Source organism: Danio aesculapii, chromosome 2 (assembly GCF_903798145.1).
Source record: "Danio aesculapii chromosome 2, fDanAes4.1, whole genome shotgun sequence".
NCBI lineage: Eukaryota > Metazoa > Chordata > Actinopteri > Cypriniformes > Danionidae > Danio > Danio aesculapii.
Window position 1 is genome coordinate 39,124,110 of NC_079436.1, and position 26,250 is coordinate 39,150,359.

A 26,250-nucleotide genomic window follows, 5' to 3' on the forward strand; every position below is an offset into this window, starting at 1 on the left:
CTCCTGATAATGCAGGCACATCTGCCCACCAGTTGCACGGCCGGGACCCATAACACATGTACCTTTTTTTAAATAAAGATTGTTTATTGACATCAATAGCTGCATTTCATTTCAGAGGCTGCATCCTCTGAAGGATGCAGACTTCAAAGGTGAGTCCTTCGAAGTCCACAGAGGGCAAATCAAGTGTTCTGAAATGAGACAATCTAGCCTACAGAGGACGAATCTCGTCACCTAGCTACCATAACAGCTACCGTTAATAAGCGATAATAAAATTTGTATTACCTTTTTTAAGTGATTTTAAAACTTATTTTAAGTGATCTGAAGGCAAAACATGATTTACAAAAGCTGGAAATATATTTTCCTTTGATCCATACATGTACACATAAAAATGTAAACTGTCTATAAAATCCCTTTTTAGTAAAACATTTCATACTCTTTTTGTTTATTAACATGTTTAGATATCCACGTAAAATAACACCTAATTCATACATTTAAAACTGTAATCCAGAGTTTTCTTTTAAAAACGTCCTGCCGTTATCAGCGTGCAATGATTCTTGAGTTGTTCGAGATCGGGAAGGATCCCATAGTTGTATTCTTCATTACATTCAAAATGGACACATTTGGAGGCTGCATTTGGAGGAGCCTTAGACTTTTATGTCTTTAATGACGAAGATGCAACCGCTGAAATGAGCCACAGTTAGAAAACGATTAACAACCTTTTTATTGTACAACAGTTTTGTACCACTTTTGGACATTATTTTTGTTTTATCTTTATTGAACTTTTACAATTCCACTGTAATTTCTTTTATAAATATGCTTAAACTAGGTTCAAAAATGTGTTAAAATGGCTAGATGTAAAGTGACTGTATTTAGGCAAAAACTCTTTTTTTTTACAAAATTGTAAAAAAAAAAATACAATTTTAATAATCAAATGTTCAAATTTGTTAATCAAAAAGATTATTGTTTTTTATGAACAAATGGACACAAAAATCCGAAGCAAATAATAGCTCTTTTCCTGTTTTCTTCTTTTGATTTAGTGTTGTTTTTATCATTGACTTGATCAATCAAACCAATCCTTGTAAATGTAGGGGATAATCAATGGCTTGCCATGCGTTAAAGGATTTTATGCACAACATGGAGACGAATGACCACACGAGGAGCAGCGTCGAAATAATATCAAAAGTCTAAAGACTGACCGTTAGATACACCAAAGATTAACTATAAATCATGTTTTAAACAACGAAGATGCTAGAGATGAGATCCAGTCCTGAGATGGTCTGGCTGATATAAAGCTTCGCTCTGGGGTGAAGCTGTTCGCTGAGCTGCCGCTGACCACATGGACCTTAGAGTCAAAATTTTTAAAGTTGGGCTATCCTTATACAAAAACTGCAGATTTGACTTTAAAATAACTATATTATTGCTTGAAAAACTATTAAAACTTTTTTTTTTTTGGCACAATTGATGAATATTTTTCTATTTTTGTCGATTTCCCGTCTGCCGTTGACAGTCTTCATCGGTTTCCTGTGCTTTGGGAGAAGCGGATTCATTTTGAACTGTGATCAAAACTGACTGGAACTATTTGTGCATTTCAGCGAAAATAATGCACGCCCTTCAGCCAATCAGAATCAAGAATTTCAATAGCCCATGGAATAAATGGCATTATATGATATGCAAACCATGTAATTTAAAGGGTCAATCTTAAGATGAAACTTTTTAGGTTCCATTTTGGTGAAGAAAGTTTTGTAAATGAATGTTTTTTTGTAAGGCATTTTGTGTATTCTGCCTGTAGCTTGTTTAAATTTACGAATACATGCTTAGATGGAAAAGGTTCTTCTTTATTACAGTATATTCATCACAAATTATTAGGCAACCCAACTGTATTCAACACAGATAATATGCAAGCAATACTACTGAAGCACCAAATCTGCAAATTAAAGTAATTTCTGATAGAGCATGTGATGTTGAAGACTCAAGTAGCTTAATGCTGGATATTCATCTTTACCATCAACTAGAAAAACTGCCATTTGAGGTGACATGTTGGCTTTGTTGACAAAATTTAACAGTAGAATGATAAGATGCAGGGACTAGCTGTGGCAGTGCCAGCAGAAGAGCTCATGTTTTCTTCCTGGATCCTGCAGTCAAGTGTGAACACCTGCTAACAGCCAGAAGCTCAGCTACTTGGCAACCTTTAGCGATTACATATTTGTGTGCAAAACTGCCGTGTTTCTTCACATGGAGCAGTGCGCTATTTTTGTTTGACCTTGAAGCTGAAGCTTTCAAATTTGTGTTGCGAGTATGTCTTGTTTTAACAGATGCCTGACTAGTTTCCACACAAGCTAACAAGGCTAAATTTCAAAACAAGACTTACACAGATCTCACTGATGGCGAATACAGTGAATATTGATCTGAACTTCTCAAAGGTGAGGATTTGGAAGTTGCCGGCGGTTCTGTCATGAAATGTTAAAAAGCCAGTTCGAGCGCCTAATTAAGATTGTGATTAAGCTTGACAGCGTGTTTACACAAGTAATGATGGAGGCGTAATCAGTCTTGATTTTTGACCTGGCTGTGCCATCGTACTGGATGGAAGTTTTGGTTTAGATTTTGTTCTAGTTTAGTTCTCTTAGGTATTTTAGAGACAACTATATATTTGCATTGTAATGTTTAATCTTTATTTGGAGGTCACTTGACTCCTTTCCATCAGAATTAATATTATTTTTAGTTGTTTGTTTTTTTGTTTTGTTTTTGTTTGTTTGTTTTCAAAGTTTAGTTTTTTATTATTAGTATCAGATTTTAGATTGTCATTACCATCAGATATTATCATTTGCTTCAAGATGGAAATTTCCTTGAGATGGAAATAATGAATAATTTATTAAATGTAGCAGGATGCATTGGATAGTGATAATTTAAAACATTTTGTGCATACATTCTGCATTAATATGGATTTTATTCAGTTTAAAACAATAAACATCCATGTGTGTGTTCATTCAGCTTTTTTCAATTCAATTCATTTTTATTTCTATGGCGCTTTTACAATAATGGTTGTGTCAAAACAGCTTAACATAGGCGACATTCTAGTAAATTGAAACTGCTTCAGTCCAGTCTAGATATGAGGGGCTGTAATACATCAGGAGCTCCATCAAATACTGGGGAGCCAAGCCACCCAGGCTTTGTAGGTTGTAATAGGATATTAAAATGTACACAGTGTTTAATAGGGAGTCAATTCAATGCTGACAGAACTAGAGTAATATGATCATATTTCTTAGTTCTAGAAAGCACTCTAGCAGCTGAGTTTTGAATCAGCAGGGCAACCACCTAGTAAAGGGTTACAGTAAACTGAGCAACAGTAAAGTTTGGAAACATTTGCAATAAATGCAGTTTCACAGCTCATGAATCATACGGATTATTTAAGTAAAAATGTATAGCTTTTTCTGTGAAGGCTATATTCAGAATTAGGTTTGGGTAGGAGGATAGAATATACAATTTGTACAGTATAAAAATATCATACACCCAACAAAATAACGCGCAAGACGTGTATCGCATGATTTGTTCCTATTTTCAGACCAGCGCAACAGTAATTTTCACGTTTTGCTCCATGTTGTTTAAAAAGCAAATCCATTTGCTATGGGTGTTCCTCATGGGTGTTCCAGTCTAAAAAGAAGGTGTGTTAAGGTGCATTGTTGGCACGTTGCTTTGAGGAACTTTAGTAGACTGTGACATTGACCATCTAAAAGTTGGTCTAAAGTCCAGTGCAAAGAACATTAGTTATGGGCCTATGTGGGACAAACGCTTACACTTTTCTTGGATCACACAAGATGTACAACAATACACAAATATCTTTACAAATGAAAAAAATTGAAAGATTAAAATGTTACAAAATTTTTATTTCTACATAAATATAAAAACCACTGCCTCCATGCCTTCTTTACCTCAAGTGGCTTTTTTTCAGTTTTTTCATGACAATTTGCATTAGTGTAATATTATTATCATTAGTAGTAGTTATATTTATTTTATGTATATTTATATTTGTTTTAATAAAAAACAAGTTCAGATTTGTCCACCTGTCAGGTTTTGGAGACGTATGCATCACCGTAAAGGGCGTAAGAATAGGACTTGTGTTTGGATATAACTCAGTTTTTTGACCACACTTCATTATTATTGTTCATTTATTTGTTTGCTGGAAATTAGAACTGAATTTAGAAATAGTTTTGAAACAAATATTTGTGCTTAGCAAACGAAATTAAAGATGTAGGCTAATGGATGTCGGCTAATGTGTACAACACTGTTTTCTTATCCACGAAAGTAAAGGAGTAAAATAGAGTAAAAGTAAACTAAAGAGAAAGTAAAGAGGCTGATTGGAGGAGGCTCGTTCTTTATCCTTGTGCTGCTGATGGTCTGTTTAACTGTTTTTTCTTTGAGCCTAGATTTTTACTACCACAGTACTACCACCAAAAAGAGTTTTTCTTTTGTATTTCTCGTTCATTTTCTATCTGTTACTCTTTTTTTGAGACATTAACGTGTCTAAATTATGTCCTGTTTTTATTTCTTCTCCATATAGCTATGTGACCGAAATCACCAAGAATTGTCCCAGCAAAAATATTACAAAATATTACAAACATTTCATTTATGAGACAATTTTTAACTTCAGAGAGACAGAAACTAATCTAAAGGCTATAATAGGCATTTATGATGTATATTTTGTAGCATTTAAATGATGTCATGTGCTGATATTAACATGTTCATTAGATATGCATACATGTCATGGTGTTTATATCATCACAGTACTCATGATGACCTAGTAAAATGTCAAAACAGTGTCAATGAAATATATTCCCGTGGATGCATAGAACTATATAGGCAATGCCATAGCTATGATGATAAAATAAACATTTGTCTGTTCTGTTCTTTTTATGGTTGCATCTTGTGAATCATGCAATGTTTTTGTTTCGTTTAGATGTCTTTGGTCTGTGTTGCATTCATATTTCATTAACTAGGATTTGCATGACAGCTTTTGCACTCCCATATACTGTACATGAGTGTATTTTTAATCTAACAAAATGTGAACATCTCCTTATTTGCTTCAAAAAAAAAAAAAAAAATTCCGACAACACCAAAAAACTACTCGTGCATGGCTCAAATCCCCAATCTGTTTCTATCTGCTTCCCATGCAATACAACTAATCTACACGCCTTCCAAATATGAAACAGGAAAATGAACCGGTTTACTAGATGGAGGTCATCCAGGTCTCTGGAGTTTTACCGCTCATGCTCCTTGTAAACCACCCCAACTACAAATGAATTTCTGCGGTAAGCAGTGCAAATATTACATGGATGATTTCATTCATTAGTCTCAAATTGGCTTACCCAGAACTCCCTTCTTTACACTCCCAGAGCTGATGTGAGGTGGTATTAAAAACATGGCACATCTGTCGGCCTGATTTAATACTTCCTTCAACACTTTCAAAGCAGAACTCCAAAGAGTTTATGCTCGCCGCATGATTACAGGCCTCTGTGTTGGCGGAGCGTGAGGAGATGCTGCTGTTTTCAAGCTGTCATCTCTAGACACGATGGAAATTAGCTTACGCTTTCCCTCCATCATTTTCGCTGTACATATACATTCACGTTGCCTGCGTCTCCTACACTGTATGGTTTGACCCTTTCGCCCTTTCTCCAATTGAATCTGGAAAATGCATTTGCAGCAGGAGACGAAGCAGAAAATGGGTTTACCCGTGTCTCCAAAGCACTAAGTGGATTTTTTTCCCCCTTCTTTAACTGGGGAATGTTTTATGTTTGGTGATTATTGTTATGCTTATATAATGTTCTTTCGCATTTGTGTTGCAATCGAAAATGAGCACAGATATCTATGTTCTGCATTAGGGCTGTGCGATATGACGATATCTATATCGTATGGAAAAATAAAATGTATTGTTTAATTTTGTGCTGTATCGTTTATATTGTGGTTGTCACAAAATACAATGTTTACAGTAATATATTTTCATAATTCAAAAGAGTGCAATATTTTATGCCGCTACAGGGATGCAGACTGAAACATGAACTACGACATAGTGAGAGAGTTCAAAGTCTTCAACAGTGTTAATTTTGACAGCAATTTTTTATTTAGTTTTAGTCATAGTCTTTTGACTTAACTTCCATTTTAGTTTTAGTCATATTTTTGTCTTTTGAATCATTTTAAGTTTATTCTAGTTTTAGTCTGCTAAATTTCATAAGATTTTAGTTGACTAAAACTACTCAAGATTTAGTTGACTAAGCTATATTTGGTTTAATTTACGTGTAATTTAATAAAAATTGTATAAATTGTCTTACCTGCTTTATGGAGCCGTTCTTCACCAGACTCTAACCCCATCATCGTGGTCAACTTCTCTCTCCGGCTCAAGTATGCAGTGTGCCGATGCATGAACTGGTAACAGTAGGAAAGCAGTCCATACAGTGGTAAGCGGTCAGCTGGTAAGCGTGAAAAAGAATGGTGTCATACCGCCCTTTAGCGTTCATTTTAAAGACGAAATGCAGCCATACGTACTTCTAACTACATAATTTGCGATCTCCAGAAATGTATAAAGATACTAGTATTCAGTTTGAAGTGAAATTTAAAGGCTTAACTAGGTTAATTAGGCAAAAATAAGTCATTGTATAATGGGGATTTGTTCTGTAGACAATCTAATAAAATATATTGCTTAAGAGGGCTAATAATATCGACCTTAACATGTTTTTTTTTTTTTTTAAATAAAAGTTTTATTTTAGCCGAAATAAAATCAGAATAAAAAATATTATTGGAAATACTGTGAAAAATTCTTTGCTTCGTTAATCATCGTTTGGGAAATACTTGGAGAAAAAAAAAGGTCACAGGAGGGCAAATAATCGTGACTTCAACTGTATATATATATATATATATATATATATATGTATGTATGTATGTATGTATGTATGTGTGTATGTATGTATGTATGTATGTATGTATGTATATGTGTATATATATAATTATATTGTTTTCAAGAAATAAAATTAAGATTATTATATTGGGTTAAGATTATTATATAAGACTTACAGTATATCATGATATGAGATTTTTGTCGTATCGCCCAGCCCTATGCAGCATTATGTTTTAGTTCTGATACCATTGTCATGATCGAAAAGGGAAATTTAAACGCAGTCTCTACTGGAACTGCGACTGCGGAGGGTAAATTGTTATTTCAGCACTGAAGGAGGAGGGAGATTTTCAAGCGGAGAATCAGATCTGCTTAAGAAGGAGGAAAAAAGAAAATAATGAAAAAAAAAAAAGAAATGGGGAGAGAATGGAATGGAATGGAGAGAGAAAGTTAGGCTTATCTGTCCGCAACAGCAGGCTTGAGCACACAGCGTAACGGCACGTCCCCGTTTGCTCGGGAGACCTGCCGGGGTTTAAGTGATATCAGCTGTCTCAGGGTCAGAGTTTCCAACGCTTTTTTTCTGGTCATTTTCCAAATCCCTAAAAGAGCCGGTGTGGCCAGATAGAAGCCCTGCCAAGAAAGGACCCCTGAACAGATACAGTGGCAAGACAATGTCCTTTCTTGTGGACTCAGAGTTATTGTGGTGTCAACAGATTGTGTGTCAACATTATCTGCGATTGTGTGTACAGAGCTGCGCTGTAGGTGACTACAATACTGGATCTGGAGGAAATTGTTTCCTAGGATACAGTGAAACTTAAAGTGAACGCAGTAACCAGGGGATTGAAAGACACACAAGCTATTGTCAGCATTTAGAGCTTGTGTTCATGTCATCACAATGTGTACGCCAACGTTACAGTTAAAATGTAAATACTGTATATAAGGTGATGATATATGTTGTGATGCCACTTTTAAATGTATTAGCGTAATACACTTACCGGCCACTTTATTAGGTACACCTGACTAGTAATGACTTGGACCCCATTTTGCCTTCAAAACTGCCTTAATCCTTTGTGGCATAGATTCAACAAGGTACTGGAAATATTCCTCAGAGGTTTTGGTCCATATTGACATGATAGTATCATGCTTTTGCTGCAGATTTATTGGCTGCACATCTATGAGGCCATTCCACCACAACCCAAAGGTGCTCTGGTGTCTGTGGAGGCCGTTTACAGGAGTACAGTGAACTCATTGTCATGTTCAAGAAACCAGTCTGAGATGATTCATGCTTTATGACGGTGCGTTTTTCCTGCTGAAAGTAGCTATCAGAAGATGGGTACAATGTGGTCATAAAGGTATGGACAACGTTAGCAGCAAAACTCAGGTAAGCTGTGGCGTTGACACGATGCTCAATAATGGGCCCAAAGTGTGCCAAGAAAAATATCCCCCACACCATTACACCACCACCACCAGCCTGAACCATTGATACAAGGCACGATGGATCCATGCTTTCATGCTGTTGACCCCAAATTCTGACCCCACCATCTGAATGTTGAGCAGAAATCAAGACTCATCAGAGCAGGCAACGTTTTTTTTCCAATCTTCTATTGTTCAATTTTGGTGAGCCTGTGCGAATTGTAGCCTCAGTTTCATGTTCTTAGCTGACAGGAGTGGCACCCGGTGTGGTCTTCTGCTGCTGTAGCCCATTCACCTCAAGGTTCGACGTGTTGTGCATTCAGAGATGCTCTTCTGCATACCTCAGTTGTTACGAGTGGTTATTTGAGTTACTGTTGCCTTTCTATCAGCTCGGACCAGTCTGGCCATTCTCCTTTGACCTCTGGCATCAACAAGGCATTTGAGCCCGAACTGTCACTCACTGGATATCTTCTTTTTTTCTGACCATTCTCTTGAAACTCTAGAGATGGTTGTGCATGAAAACCCCAATAGATCAGCAGTTTCTGAAATACTCAGACAAGCCCGTCTGGCATCAATAACCATGCCAGGTTAAAAGTAACTTAAATCACCTTTCTTCCCCATTCTGATGCTCGGTTTGAACTGCAGCAGATCGTCTTGATCATGCCTGCATTGAGTTGCTGCCATGTGATTGGCTGATTAGAAATTTGCACTAATGAACAGTTGGACAGGTGTACCTTATAAAGTAGCCTGTGAGTGTACATACTGTCATAGTAATAATCACTGTGATGATAGTTCATTCATTCATCATTCATTTTCTTTTTGGCTTAGTCCCTTAATTAATCCAGGGTCGCCACAGTGGAATGAACTGCCAACTTATCCAGCATATGTTTTACGCAGCGGATGCCCTTCCAGTTGCAACCCATCTCTGGGAAAAATCCATACTCACTCACACACATACACTACGGACAATTTAGCCTATCCAATTCACCTGTACCACATGTCTTTGAACTGTGGGGGAAACCGGAGCACCCGGATCACCCGGATGCAGCAGAAACGCCAACAGACCCAGAAACGCCAACTGACCCAGCCGAGGCTCGAGCCAGCGACCTTCTTGCTGTGAGGTGACAGCACTGCCTACTGCGCCACTGTGTCACCAAAGTGATGATAGAATTTTTTATCAAATTTCGTACCATAGTTTTACCAGCTAAGTTGATAAAGCAATTACAGTGTTTGTGTGTTTGTGTTTTTTCCATAGTCTACAGAACAAACCATCGTTATACAATGACTTGCCTAATTACCTTATCCTGTCTAGTTAACTTAAATAACCTAGTTGAGCCTTTAAATGTTACTTTAAACCGTATAGAAGTGTCTTAAAAATATCTAGTCAAATATTATTTACTGTGTCATGGCAAAGATAAAATAAATCAGTTATTAGAAATGAGTTATTAAAACTATTGTGTTTAGAAATGTGTTGAAAAAAATCTTCTCTCCGTTAAACAGAAATTGGGGAAAAAATAAACAGGGGGGGCTAATAATTCTGACTTCAACTGTATGTTCTCGTAGCATTTTCTTCTGCAGTGAGGCAGACCACTAGAGTACAAGAGCGAGTCTATCAATACACACAGCCATTACTACATTCAAAACACTGTATTTGAGCACTGTGCTCTCTTGCGCAATGTGAATCCAGCTCTCCAATGAGGCAATTACAAGAGCAGACAGTTATTCTTCCTCCCGCAGCACGAATAGACTCTGTTCTAAACGCACACAGTGTCCTTTATATTACTGCTGCAGGGTTGGGGGTTCCTGCCTGCTGCGTGGAAGTTATAGCAATGATAGCTTGTTGAGATACAGCCGCAAAAAAGAAAGTCATTGGCGTGTTTTCACAGCCGCTCATTTTGCCTCCTGTGTCTTGTTGTTTCTTCCAGGAGAGATCTGTGCGTTTAAGATCCATGGGCAGGAGGCGCCGTTTGAGGCTGAGGTGTTGAACAGGACATCAGGTGAAGGCGTGCTGAGGGCCCGGGGCCCCATAGACTGTGAACAGCAGAAGGAATACACCTTCATCATCCAAGCCTACGACTGCGGGGCCAGTCCAAATGGAGCTGACTGGAAAAAGAGCCACAAGTGAGTCTCAATCTTGTGTTTTTGGTCAGCTGATTGACCTATATATCTGTAATTCAGATTAAAATTGACTTAAAGGGATAGTTTACCAAAAACTGACAATTATTGTATTATTACACTCTGTTCACTTGTATCAAACTTATTTAAGTTCTTTCTTCTGAACACAAAATATGATATTATGAATAATGCTGGAAACCAGTAGCCATTGACTACCAATAGTGTTTTCCCTGCTAGGGATGTTAATGTCTTTCAGTTTTCAGCATTCTTTAAAATGTCTATTTTTGTGTTCAACAGAAACCAGACAGTCATTAGCTAATGTAAAGTACTGTTCAAACATAAAAAAACATGTCCACAAATACATAACACAAAGTACATTTCACAAATCTGTAGCAGCTTATATGTATGATATTATTTATAAATCTTGAGTTAGCTTAAAATATTTTGTCAGCCTTAATATATAATATCTTAACAGGAAAATTTATTTATGTATGTAAGTGGAAATCAAATCATGAAACAGGAATGAGTTAATTTTGTAGGACTTTGAGAACACAATGCAGATGTAATTTAATACAATAGATGTAAAGATGACAAATAAAACAATAACATACAGTATGTAAATCTGCATTTAAATGTTTAGATTTTTTTATTGAAATGCAACACTGTCATCCATTAAAATAATACATTTAGATAATCATAATCATATAGGTAGAAAGCAGATAACACCTCATTACCACGTTGAAATGGTTAATATGATAAATGTATAACAAAACACTTACTTGAATACATTAAATGCATATGCTATAGCAGAAGAACAACAACTAGGGGAGTGCGGGGCACTAAGTAACGCAGGTTAAAATGTAACATAGTTTTAAGGTATTTGCTCAGGGTTAACCATGCTTCATGCTTCAGATTTTTTTACCACAGTGTTGGTAGACGTCTTCCTGACAATTATCTTAAAAGTTTGGCAAAAATTTGGATGAGAAACACAGAGGAAACCATTTTTGCAACATAAATGTATTTTCTATTTAAAAAAAAAAAAACATCCATGGAACCTCACTCAAAAATTTTTTTTTTTTTGCTTGTTCAAACTAATTATTTAAATTAGGCAAGGCAAGCTTATTTATATAGCACATTTCATACACAGTGGCAATTCAAAGTGCTTTACATAAACAGGAATAAAAGAAACAAGTATAAGAGAAATAAAAAAAAATGGTAAAAATAAAATAAAAGCTGATAAAATGTGTTATAAAAGAATTAAAAAGAAGAGAAAAACATAGTAGTTCGATCTGTCGGACGTAGCACAGTGCTCATTCAGTAAAGGCACAGCTAAACAGATGTGTTTTCAGTCTTGATTTGAACGTGCCTAATGTTGGAGCACATCTGATCATTTCTGGAAGCTGATTCCAGCAGCGAGGGGCGTAGTAGCTGAAAGCCGATTCACCCTGCTTTGACTGAACTCTTGGGATTTCTAATCTATTTGATCCTAAAGATCTGAGTGATCTGTTAGCTTTGTATTAAGTGAGCATATCTATAATGTATTGAGGTTCTAGGCCATTTAGTGATTTATAGACCAGTAATGATACTTTAAAATCTATTCTGAATGTAACTGGGAGCCAGTGTAAAGACCTGAGGACAGGTGTGATGTGCTCTGATTTCCTGGTTCTGGTCAGAATTCTGGCCGCAGCGTTCTGGATGAGCTGCAACTGTCTGACTGTCTTTTTGGGAAGGCCAGTGAGGAGGCCATTACAGTAATCCACCCTGCTGCTGATAAAAGCATGAACAAGTTTCTCTAAGTCTTCACTAAAAATAAGTTGAATCAACACAGTTCTTGAGATTTCATTTGGGACAACTTTTTATGTTCAATCTACATAAATTTGTTAAAAGTGTTAAGTTAACTTAATCTATTTGTGATGGGATAACATGAATGAATTATGTGGAACCCTGCATTTTTTACAGTGCTTTTCAACTCGCAAAAGATTCTTTGTGGCCCCAAATGTTTCTTTGCACTACAAAATAGTTCCACAGTAAATTACATTAGTATCATTTCATAGGATTTAACTGGTTTAAAATGACATGAATGTTATAGTAAATTAATTTTTTTGGGTGCACTGCACCTCTATTTAATTTTATATGGTTAACATGGACATACTGTATGAAATAACATAACTATCAATTTCTATTTCTTTTTTTAACTGATTTTGTGTTTTTCAATTGAAAATTAAAAATTCAATTTCAATTTTCAATATAATTTGACTGACATGTACAGGACAAATTATTTTTGCAATAAATATTAATTCTTTCTTCCTGGATTTTTGTTGGGGTCATGAACATTCTCATAGATTGTTCTACAAAAAGTCGAGCAGTTAGAGGTTCTTTAAAGAACCAATAAAAATGATTGTTTCTAGTACCAATAAAGATTCTTTATAGCACCAAAGAAAAAAGGTTCTTCAAGGAACCATTTGGTGAAAGGTTCTATGAAAACCAAAACAGGTTCTTCTATGGCATCGCTGTAAAACCCTCTGTTTGGTTCTTTGTGGCACCTTTTTTTCTAAAAGTGTATATTCTTGTGATTACAGTCTTCTAGGCTAAAAGATGGAACCATTTTAAAAGATGTAATAAGCACACAGTGACTGTTAGCCAGTTCTGAGGAAAACACAACACCGCAGGGCTAGTTGTAACACGGTGTCACACACTGTTGGACACCTACTAAACTAACAAAATCATTTTTGAATTTTGAGTGTAATGTTGAGAATTGTTTATATAAAAATTTTATTAAAAAATATATATATTTTATTGCTAATAATGCAAATAAATCCAAATGTGTTTATCCAATAGATAAATAAACATGCTGTGCTATGTAGAATAAACAAATGAGTTAAGAACTGTGGAAATATACTATTTAAAGTAAACTGAATTTAAATTAACTGTGTGAAACTGACTTTTTAACCATGTTACAACTACCCCTCTGCCTGTGACAACTTGCGCCACAGGTGGGGTAAATAGTAACATTTTTACTCCTGGCACTTTTGTCAATACTGCACAGAAACTATATGGTTTGTCTAAGCCCATTCATTTGTTCATTATTTGGCCAAAAGCAAAAGTGTTACTTTGTGCTCCACTCTCCCCTACTTATGCAGAAATATATTAATGCTTTAATACATGTCTACTTAAATGATATAATACTGTTTATGCACATATGCCCCAACCCTACTGTATCTCAAAACCATGGTGCAGTTACTGTTACTGCAGTAAATCCGTTGTGGCAAAAAATCAGCAACCTCATTTAGCTGTGTTATGAAGCATAATAGATATAATCGAACACCTGTTATTGTTTATCGAGGTAAAATCTTACTGTGATAATTATCATTATTGTTTTATCGCCCAGCTCTATTTTTGTAGTATATTATTTGGTGTGATGGTTCAAGTCATGTGAAGTACAGTCTTTTTAGGTAAAAACTAGCAAATACTTAGTAAAAGTTGTTATCTACAAGTGAGAGGAGCAACTGTCTCTGTGATGTGGACTGTGCAAATTAAGCGACTGGGGTCCTGCTGTGCAAATGATCCATTTGTTTAATTCATCATCTCATTATCGAAGTTAAAAGCAGAATATTTGGCACATTTGTGGAAGCTTTTGAGGTGGAAGAGTCATGAGGAAACCGACTGCTGTGCTGACAGCTACTCAGCCTAAAACATTATGGCTTTCCTTTGGGGTTATTGTAGGGTTTGGTAGAATGTTGAGCGTTGGTTTTGGGTCCTTTTATGGAATCAATTTATTTTGTAAATGAGTTTCAGGGGGAGTATTTCAACATAACTGTGAGCCAACAAACATTTTACACTTGTGAAAATCAACCAGTTCCCTCAGAACTGTAAATTAACGGTATGGGTTTGGTAAAAATAAAACTGAAATTTAGTTAGTTACTTCACAAAAATCCCAACCTTGATCATTATTCTTTGTGCAAAGCTGTGTGTTCTTGAGACTCAAAGTGTCTGTTCTCAAAAAAGCACACAATTTGAGAGAAATTAATATAAATAAAATTTGGACCCAAAATATAATCTAAAGTATAAATTATTAGTTAGTCCGTCGACAAATCCACACATCTATCTATCTATCTATCTATCTATCTATCTATCTATCTATCTATCTATCTATCTATCTATCTATCTATCTATCTATCTATCTATCTATCTATCTATCTATCTATCTATCTATCTATCTATCTATCTATCTATCTATCTATCTATCTATCTATCTATCTATCTATCTATCTATCTATCTATCTATCTATCTATCTATCCATCTTTCTAACTTTATTTATCGTGATAAATAAGTATGTTTCATTCATTTCAAACAGTAGGTTTTAACTGGTCTGAGTTTCATCTGACCACTAGTTTTCTGGTCTGGAGATACTGAACTCAGTAAAGATATTACACAGATCATTTTTGAGGGGAAATATAAAGGAATGGTTTCAAGGAACAGTTGAGTTTGTATATGAATTTGATAGACATTATGTACTAAATGGCTAAACTTTGACATACAATAGTTGACTTTAAGAAGTTGTTTACATATTAATATTTGCATTTACTGACTTGCTTTGTTGCTTATAGTTCTTTCTCTACGGCACACATGCACTGTGAATGAAAACACTCTCTAGTTTAAGCATTGCCAGTTGAAATGTGTATATAAGAACAAATAAATAAGGATAAAAAGTGAAATTACAACTGCAGGCCAAGCCTCTATTATTAACTCCATTATCAATCATTTTATAACTGTTCCATTCATACCCATTCATAGTATTTTATGTGAAAAATATGTTCAGCAATTATTTCTAATTAAATGGTTGGTTTTTATATTGCCTAGGGACTAAAGACAAATCAAATGTAATAAACAGACTTTTACTATATCAAACATTTTATACATTAAATCTGGAACTCATTTGTTTTCATTTGTCATGCATCTCCTAGCAACAAGGCACATTTTTGTTGTCTTTGAAATGACCTGAATGTCAAGTAGTGTATGATCCTCTTTTGCTGAGTGTATAAATCCCAATGTTTCTTTGTAACTATTTATAAAGTTGTCAAGTGTTTGATGCCTGCTGTATTAAAATATGTTCTGCTTTTATGTGTCAGCTGAAAAAAAAAAAAAAAAAAAAAAACAATCTTTGCTCATAATACACTACGCAGCCAGACAGACTCTTATTTTCAGCAACAAGTGTCAACTCATCCAGGCAGCAAACCATCTGCAGATCGAAAGTGTATTTTATTTCTGCATATAATTTGAACTATGTTATGGAACATTTTTTATAGAGGGAGAAATATTATTTTGCCAGTCTTATTTCACTGAAACTTAAATTGCCACATTTTAAAATAATGAACCAGCTGTTTGCTAGTTTGATGTGATGAAATGAACACACACTCTCGTTGACTGATTGAAGTGAGACAACAAAACACTTAATCACAGATTAATTCAGCACAATCAGTTAATTCATTTTTATTAGCTGATTAATCAACTGATTAATTCAGTGTTGGTGCTTTTTGTTAATTAGATTTTTTTCTAATTTTTGTTTTGTTTTTGTTTATCTGTTTTATATGGTCAGTGAATTATTGCATCCAAAAAATATATATAATCTGTTTAACAACACTTAAATATATATTTTTAAAATATAATTTTAAATAAAATCTGAAGGTGCTGTCACACTTTGTTTCGGAACCTGTCTCGTTTGCCTAATTAGCGGAGTTCGTTTGGCAGATGTGAAACCCTTGGATTCGCGCCAAAACAATCGGTCCGAGATCACCTGAATGAGGTGATCTCGGACCAATTGATACAAACTCTCGAGCGGATTGATTGTAGTGGGAAACCAGGCTATATCACTGTGTAATATAAATATGTAATAGACATATATACACGTATATGAAGAGAGAATTATGATTAGGTCGGAATGTCATTGCTACCGGTAAATGTGCGTTTCATGTCAAAAACGAAAGTGAAAGCATGTTAACTATTAACGAGAGGTGTTTATTGGTAAAATTGTCAGAACAGCTGTCTTGGTTTATCTATTATTTCTTTTTATAATGTAAAGCCTATAATGCATAATTCTAGCCAACGGCTATGTATGACAAATCTTACCTCTGATTTATATTTGGTGACAATATCTGTGGGTATCAACATTTAAAATTAAAGCACAGGATTTCACTTATAATGTCTTATTGCTCATAGTCATGAATCAAAATAAGGACGCATGACTGCTGAGCGGGACTCCCAGAAACAAAATAAACCCTGAAACCCTGACCAATGCGAAAAGAGTTTACTCGCACGTGACTTGAATTAGCTATTTTGGTTCATTTAGAAACATTGCGATGTGAAATTGAACCGCATCAAGAACAAAGTGCAACATTGTAACAATTTTAATCCCTGTTTCAGAACAAAACAATCGATCCATAGATGTGAAAGCACCCTGAAACATTGTACTAAGTAGCACTTAATATAAGTACTGTCTCTTTAAAATGAATTGCTTGATCCCTTCTTCATTGTAAGTCGCTTTAGATGAAAATGTCTGCTAAATAGCTAAACGTAAAAGGTATCATTGGCCATACTAATCTAGATTAAATTCCTTTATTCTTATGTCATCAATATGAAAATTAATTGTTGGATGATAAAATATGAAGTGCTGTATTTTTGCTAGATGATCAATAGGACGATATAGAAGTTTTCTTGTTTCTTTAGGCCTCGTTTACACTGATGCGTTTCATCTAACATTTCTGAAAAGCTCTCTGTCCACACTAAACCACTGAAAATGCACTTCACGTGACCACACATACACTCTATCATGCACTGCAGTGTATAAGTATGTCTGACCTCCAGACAGGCAGCGGGTGCTTTGAGCACAAAACCCCAGGTAAGAGCAGCGCAGATTGGACAATTCACCAAGGATCTACCACTGGATCTTATGTCACTTTAGTTGTAAAACGTGATATTAAATTCACCAGGTCTCTATTTAATGACATATTGCCCAACTTTGGTCTTTTGAATCTATCACTTGTTCTCAGGTAACATGTTTTGGCGGAGCGCAAAGATAAGTTAATGTTTAATTTCTGTAACCACAAACAGTACAGTGATTCTGCTGGTAGTGTGGACGGCATTAGTGTAAACGAGGCCAACGTAAACATATTAGTGTGAACAGGGCCTTAGTTAAGGTTTTAAAATATTTCAGTTGTACATCATACTTTTTATGGTCTGTGTTTGTAGTAGGGCTCTGAAAAAAGTATGTGGATATTTATTTTTATTCTCACAATATATCTGCCACGTTCACCAAGTGAAGGCTGCGTCCAAAATTACCAACTACTAGGTATTGCATGTCAATTTAAATGTACTACTCAGCCGTTAGTAAAGTATGTTCTATACAGTATGCATGTCAGTAGTATGAATGGAACTCGTACGTACTACATCTGCCATTTTGTCATCATTACGTGACCTACCAGTTGCGTCGCTTCATTCGCATTCATGAATTCTCTTGCGGTGCATCATGAGATATCGTAGCGTTCATCTGATGCACACTTCAGAATCTCGCTGAAAGTAGGAAGTCATTCGGGTTCTTCTACATACTACTGGGCTTGCATACTGTTTTTAGTGTACTATATAGTGTGGAAGTATGCAATTTCTTACACTGCTTCAGCCACTGGATATGTGTATGAGTGGTGTATATATGATCCATGTAATCAGTGATGATGTCTTTCAGCTTTGTGTGTGTAATCAAATTTCATGAACATCAGGTGTGAGGAGCTGAGGATTATGGGAGTTGTAGTCTGGATGTGATATGTAAACGTGCTCTCTAATTTGTCCGGTGGGTGCTCTACTTGTTGATGGTGGCAATGTCAATCATCTTCTTCCAAATACAAGGAGTTATGAGTTATCCAGGCCGGTCACGTAAGAAAACATATGTATTTCATGTATTGTGAGATAAGTGACAATTCATACAAAATCATCAAGATTTTTTTTGTGCAATTTTTAAAAGTGGCTTGCTTTCAAACCCAACTGTCATTGGGATATGGGAAAATTGTGTTTGCATGTATGAACAAGATTTTATAAATTCATTTAAATTAGCATTCACACTTTATATTAATGGTACAATGGGCTATATGCTAGTGTTTTTCAGCCTAAGGTAAACTTCCAGTTAAAGGTTTATGTGACAATTTTATGAGGTTCATTTTACAGCATCGACATCGTAATGCAATTTAAATACATTCAGTTAAATAAACTTAAGCATTAATTTAGTTGTTCAAGCATAAAACGAGATGATAGACCGTGTAAACTCTAGCACCATCAGGATCAGCTGACTAGCATAAAATATCAATTGAAAATACTGGGGTAAAATAAATTTTCATATTTTAAAGAGATGGCAAGAAAAAATGGAATTTCATGCAGTGCTTCTTGTTTGGGCTGAGACCCACTTTATTCTGTATCTCAGACAGGCAGTGAAGAACAATTTTGTAGTAGAGACTTTTGTAGTAGAAACTTAGTTGGCTGTGTAGCGAATTAGCTCAAAGTGAATTGAAGATTAATTTGAACAGGGCACCTTTAGCAAACCACCTAATTCCTGCAGCACGAGGACTTTATTATTGTTTATGAGCGTCAAAAGTGGCTAATTTGTTCGGCGAAATATTTGACTGCGTGTCACTGCATCCCAAACGACTAAAACGATATAAAGAAATCTCCACTGTGCTGAGCCAGAGCGCTTCTTAAACTGAACAGCACATCATCGATGACATAAGCGTGCTCAAACCCGAATGCAATGTGAGTTCGGGCTGTCGGCGGGGACGGGAGTTGGGACAAACGTGCTTCGGCCTGGTTAAAGGCAACTGTACATAGTGTGAGTACGCCCTTTAAGTCATTGTTCCAAAGCGTGGTGATTTGCATAGGCATTCTGGGAGTAAGCAGATGCAGAAATGTCTAAAGTTTCTTAAATTGTTGCACACATATTAACATAAAATGTAAACAATTGTTCAGTACACTAAATTAGCTTTGCAGGGACATCAAACATGAACCATCTATGATCTTGTTTAGCTGTGGTAGAGTTAAACATTAATTGTAGGAGTATTACAATCACAATATTAAAACATGAGCAAGAGACTTGTTGCAAAACACCTGATTACACATAAAGAAAGAATAAAAGTTTACATTAAAAGTATAAGTCTTAAGCAAGGACCTTATGAAAGTTTAACCAGGGTTTGTGTGTTCATTTCTGAGCCCATTCCTTTGTGTCGTAAATTCCTTGGAATCGGATTACACACTGAACATCCAGTCTTTTCTGGGCAGTAGAAGTTGATGGTGTATCATTTGTTGAATGAAGCAAAATAATTGTGTGTCTTATTGGCCACATTTATTACACTGGCTGTCTGAAAATTAAAAGTCTCTGAGCATATACCCCATTATTGCTATTAACAAAGCAATAACTATAACTTTTGCCTAAATAAACTCCTAATTTGCTGATCATTAATAGTTATTAAAGTAGTAGTTGGGTTTGTATATTACTGTAGGTAGGGATGTAGAATTAGATCATGCAGAAAATGTACTTTATAAGTACTAATACACAACCAATGTATTAATAAGGTATTATTACTGCAACAAGCTAATAGTAAGAACTAATATTTTAGCTAAAACATTTCCAAATTAGCCTCTAGATAAAAAACATTACAATCTGTCATGAGATTGTTGGGTTATCAGTATTGGCCAAAATTTCCATATCGGTGCATTGCCCGTTATCTTTATCCCCATCATCCTTGGTGTGTATCTTAGTTTTTTTTTTTTTTGTTTGTTTTTTTAAGTGTGTGTCATTGCCTTAAATCTCAAATCACAGTGAAGTTTAGTGTACAGTCCAGGTTCTTTCGTACCCTTGTTCGTTTTCTCTCTCTGTCCCTGGCGGCAGTTTAGGATATGAGATGACCAAAAAGGCACACACACTGCTACACACCCAAACCCTGCCTAGTCCTGCATTGATGACCCATCAAGATGTTTACAAAGTTGCCGGAAGCTTCGTTTGTGCCCGACAATCTCTCTTACAATAGCAGCTGCAACACAGCTCTGATGAAGTGCAGGAGAGAGTCGTGCTTCAGGCACCTACTGCTGTGAGAGAGAGACTTGAAGAACTGCTTTTGATTTCACAGCTTGGGTTGTTCTGATGAATGTCTCTCGACACTACGATGTGGAGGGCTGCGAATGAATGTGCACGCAAGAGGGATCGCCAAGTACAAGATCTCAGCGGGATCATCTAAATGCAGGTCCCATTAACTTAATGTCTCTATTTAGCAAGACGCACAACAACACATGAATTTACTGTATGTTTCTACCAAAGAAAGGTCACGGCTGGTTTGACTGAGAGGCAGGCACTGAGCTTGACTTCTTTAAGATTTTGTGTGTAGCACAATGCAGCTTTTAGGGAGGTTTTTGTTTGGGTGTTCGTTTTATTTTTAGGTTTGTGTTTATTTTAATGACGGATGTTAGTTTTGTTTTAAAGGGTTAGATCACACCTACATTCAATTTTTTTATTAATCACTAAGGACAGACAGAATCTGCTGACATTTTTTGCTATTTCTGTGCAGAATTTTGTTAAAATTTTGCAGATTTATGGGGAATGATTTTGGGAGTATCATAGCTAAAACCTTAATATATGAAATAAAAAGTAATACCTTTTTAACTTTTATATAATGTTTTCAATGCAAATCCAATTAGATAAACTTTATTTGGTAAAGTCTTTCATATAAGAGAGACAAAATATTACTTTACAAACTGTATTGTTTATAAATCATATAAATATTTTAATATTAGTCAATATTATTACTGAAATTAATTTAAAAACTGAATAAATACACATTTACACACATTACACATTCACAAGTAAATAACAGAATCAATGATGGGTTAAAAATCTGCAGAAATCTGCACAATTCTGAGCATGCAGATTCTCTGTGGGCCTATTAATTACTCACCCCCATGTCGTTTCAATCACCTGAATTTCCTTCGCATCAGAACAACAATTTAAGATATTTTAGATGAAATCCAGGAGCTCTCTCATCCTCCATAGACATCAACAGTCTTAAGACAGGGGTCAGGAACCTTTTTCAGCAAAGAGCCAGAGCATTTTTTAAAGAACCATTGGTGTGTGCGTGTATATATATATATATATATAGATAGATAGATAGATAGATAGATAGATAGATAGATAGATAGATAGATAGATAGATAGATAGATAGATAGATAGATAGATAGACAGATAGACAGATAGATAGATAGATAGATAGATATAAGTACAGTTGAAGTCTGTTTAACGGAGAGAAGATTTTTTCCAACACAATTCTAATCATACTAGTTTTAATAACTCATTTCTAATAACTTATTTATTTTATCTTAGCCATGATGACAATAAATAATATTTTACTAGGTATTTTTCAAGACACTTCTATACAGCTTAAAGTGACAGAAACCAAAAACATTGCCAAAACATTTAATAAGGCTTAATGGCAATATATTTTTTGTGTCTTACACCAAAGAATTTATTGTCCATATATTGTATTGTCCGTAGTGAATATGCAGGGTGTCTGACACATGAGAGAAGACAAAGGCAAACAGTCATTTTTACACAGTTTTGCCACACAAAAGTGTTCTTGGAGCTTTGAATTTTTAACTACTTTTGTAGTTTTGGTTCCTTTTGTGGACTTAAAGTGTCTCAGGACCATTGCTGTCTATGAAGGATGAGAAAGCTCAGTTACTGTAGTATGTTATTTTGTGTCTCAAGGTATTGGAAGGACATGAGGGTGAGTAATTAACAACAGAATCATTTTGCAGCAAGCTAACCCTTGAAGGACAAAAAGAAAAGGTTATTAGTTGGTCAAGTGATCTCAAAATGAAGGCCACCTGGAGAAGGCCTGCTTTATGTATGATAAAATAGAATTTAACAGGTTTCGACCGTGGAAAAGCAATATAAAAGCTTGTGTAGCTATATGACACACTCATTGCTATATATAAAGAGATGTTTAAAATGAAAATGAAGGCAACATTGCTGTTTTGTATGCGTGTGTGCATTAATGCAAAGTTTGACAGATTTTTCACCGTAGTTAAAACTCATTTATTACATATTAATTTATTTTTGACTGTGAAGATTCATTCATCACTAGCAGTGATTGCATTTGCAGATGTACTGCATATGTAGCTTCATTTGTGAGTAATTTTTGAGTTTTTTTTTTTTTATGCATGTGCGAGCTGATGAATTAAGCTATCTATTCTGCTTACAGTACCACCTTGTTTTCAAGTAAACATTGAAATTGTAAAAAAAATATTTGGGTGTAAAATGAACAGAATATCTGTGAATAACTTTAATTTGTTGGTTTAAAAAGTCAAGTCAAAGTCAGATTTATTGTCAGTTCAACCACATGTACAGGACATACAGAGAATCGAAGTTGCGTTACTTTCAGATGCCTAACATAAAATATTAATACAAAAAGTAGAATTTAAGAAAAATTATTTACAATAAATACAATTACACATATAATATAAACTAAGAATATAAGTAAAAATAAAAACTATATTGCACGTGTTCCATTTGCATAATGTTCCATTTATTATTTCTTAGATGTATTATTTTAGTTTACAGCAGTTTTGTAGTTAGTGCATGGTTTTTATGGATGCTTTCCTTATTCCCAACTCCTGTTTTTATAAAGACACATTGCCCCGTTCTTTTAACCTTCCTTAAAACACTCATAAATTTTATGTTTTATATCTGATTGCCTCAAGGCCTTATGATACACTGTGCACTTGAACATGTAAAAGGGATGATCACCTCTTTCATTGAATTTCGAGTGTTTAAATCAATCGTGTTACATCTGTGGTAGGGCTGTGTGATTTGGGGAATATATTTAATTACGATTTCTTTTTTTGTCAGATATTGCGATTTCGATTTGATTTACAATTTAATTTTGTAGTCAAGCTTCAGCTCAATGATCTGTATCATATCTTCTTACTGCTAAAACACAGTGAGTGTTAGCTAAAAAGGACTGAAAAGATATTAACTTACTTAAGTTAAACATTTATTCAAATTTGTTTTTAAATATTCAGAAATAAAACACTAATTTTTCTCTAGATCAAACAGTAAACACAAATAAAATGACCTTCGCATTCTGTAAACATGTTGAACTCAAATCAGGGAGATAGTGTAGATTATTATAAAAACCAAAAAATAATAATTACAAAAATACAGCACTCAGCAAGCTAACATGGCTGAAACAACTCTGAAATTGTACTTTGCTGTTGCTTGCTACTAGATTGAGAGTCACTGGCAATACTTTCATTTGACTTTTTAGCAAGACACTTCTCATATAGCTGTCTAAAGTGCTTTTTTAGTTGCTGGTTGCTGTATTTCCTTGTGCTGTGGCAACAGTTCTTACAAATGACCTGTTTTTTGTTCGGTGTCTGTGACTTTTAAACCAAAATATTCCCATATTACCTACGTGCTGTTTTTCTTTGATAATACTTCATCTATAATTGCTTCTGAAGGGGCAAATGTCATCACTCGTTGTTTGTTTTTGTTTTGTTTTTTTTTGCTTTTTGTTGTGGGCGTTCTGCATAGTTTGCTTGCGCAATTCTGATTGGGTAGAACGAAAGTGTGCTCATTCAATTGGCTAGTAAGACTATCACACACAGACACCAGTCACACATTTGTACTGGGCAAGGGAAATTAAATAATATATATATATTTCATATCGCAGCCTCTTGCGATTAGCTAATCGCAACGTTTCAAATCGCAATTGCGATTCAATTTTGATTAATTACATAGCTAATCTGTGGTGTTCAAAAGTGACCACCTTAGAAAATGAATAGATATCCAGAATATATTCAACCATCAAACAGAAAACATCCCCATACACACTACCCCATACACACTACCCCAACTCACTCACTCACACACACATTTCAGACTGAACAATGGTTTTTGTGGGTACACATCTCTTTCCCATGCTTATGTGCTGTTCTTCCCATGTGATTACCTCTATGACATAACATGTTAATTTTGTAATACATTTTCAGTGCCTATTTGTATTTTCACTGCAGATATTGTATGTCTAATTCTATTAATTCATGTTAAGCACTAGTTTGAGACATTGTTCACTGCTAAAGAATGCTTTTTGAGCAATTTAAGAACAGTTAAAAGAGACTGGTCAATTTTGAACGAGAACACTAAAGTAAGGGGTAGGAGGTGAACATGACAGGAGGGTTAAAGAACTTTTTTTTCTCATCAACATAAATATTTACAGTCTAACCACATGTGGTCTCAGTACAGTGACTGCTTTCTGTTTTCATTAATTTCCCTTGCATGTAGCCTATTAACTCGCACAGTTCAGAGGTGTTTTAGCAGTGCGTCTTAAGTCTATTAACACCTCTGTTTCCTATAATTAGCATCTCTTCTGATTGGTGTTGCAGGGCGGTGGTTCATATCCAGGTGGATGATGTAAACGAGTTCTCCCCGGTGTTCAGAGAGCCGTTGTATCGTGCCACTGTAACCGAAGGGAAGATCTACGACAGCATCCTGCAGGTGGAGGCCTGGGATCAGGACTGCTCTCCACAGTACAGCCAGATCTGCAACTATGAGATTGTCACACAGGATACACCCTTCGCTATTGATCGAAATGGTAAGTTCAAGTGTAAAAGATGTGTATGAAGCTGAAAACTGTACACTAATTGAAGCATTTTGCTAAACATTTTACAGAGACAGCTATGTAAATCTCACTAAATTTGAGTTTTATTATTATTATTATTATTATTATTATTATTATTATTATTATTATTAGTTAAACTGATGTAGTCAAACAGAAATGTTCTATACTCTTCAAGTTTGGGATCAGTGATATTGCATTTTGTGTAAAATGATGCATTAAATTGATCAAAAATGACCGTAAAGGCTTACACACTGGGAAAAATATCTGTTAATAAACAGCTTCCATATTTTGTAATTCACAAGTGTTTTCTGTTTGTTTATGGTTGTGAATTGCATTATGGGATGTTGATCTCTGCTCTGTCAACTTTTGATGTTGAAAATTCAACTCTACAGTTTTACAAACTGACTTTTATTGGCATTTTAGTAGTCTAAAATAATATAATGTATAAGAAATAATATATAGTAAAATAAGTTTGTAAAATAACAGAAAATGTACTGTCATTTTCTACAACCTAGACAATATATCACTTTAAATGTTCATAAAAGTAACTTTTTAGGGTTAAAAGTTGTTGAAAAAAACATCAGGGTCTCATTATGCTGTTCAAAATCATAAAATAAAGGAAAAAATCATGAATCATGAATGATTTTTTACTTAGATTTTTTGTCGTTTCTTGTTCAAATATCTAAAAAAATTAAATCAAGAAGCTTTTTTAGGCAAGCAAAACATTGTCTTGTTTTAAGAAATAATATGCCAATATTAAGTACGTTTTTCTTATAAAAATAATCTGCCAGTGGGGTAAGAAAAATAATTTTATGCCAAAAGGAAAAACAAGATCATTTTTCCTACCCCATTGGCAGATTATTTTGCTTGTTTTAAGGAAAAATTCCCTTAATATTGGGAAAAAAAAATACTTGGATAATAAATGTTTCTTGAGCATCAAAAAATGTAATCATCATGTGCATCATAGTATAAATTACAAGAAAAAAATAGAAATTATATTTTCAGAAGATTAGCCTTCTTGAGTGTAAAAGAAAAAAAAGGGTATATTTTACATCAAACTTTTAAATGTAAAGAGAATATTCAGTTAATATGCACTTACCGGCCACTTTATTAGGTACAACTGCTCATTAATGCAAAT

At 34.9% G+C, this 26,250-nt stretch overlaps 1 protein-coding gene across 1 annotated transcript in view; it reads left to right on the forward strand.

Moving 5' to 3' along the window:
- clstn2a (calsyntenin 2a) overlaps positions 1-26,250 on the forward strand; it is a 449,004-nt gene that overhangs the window by 274,848 nt on the left and 147,906 nt on the right. Inside the window, 2 exon segments of the mRNA XM_056479198.1 lie at positions 10,219-10,414; positions 24,877-25,085. Coding sequence (XP_056335173.1) covers positions 10,219-10,414; positions 24,877-25,085 — 405 coding nt within the window.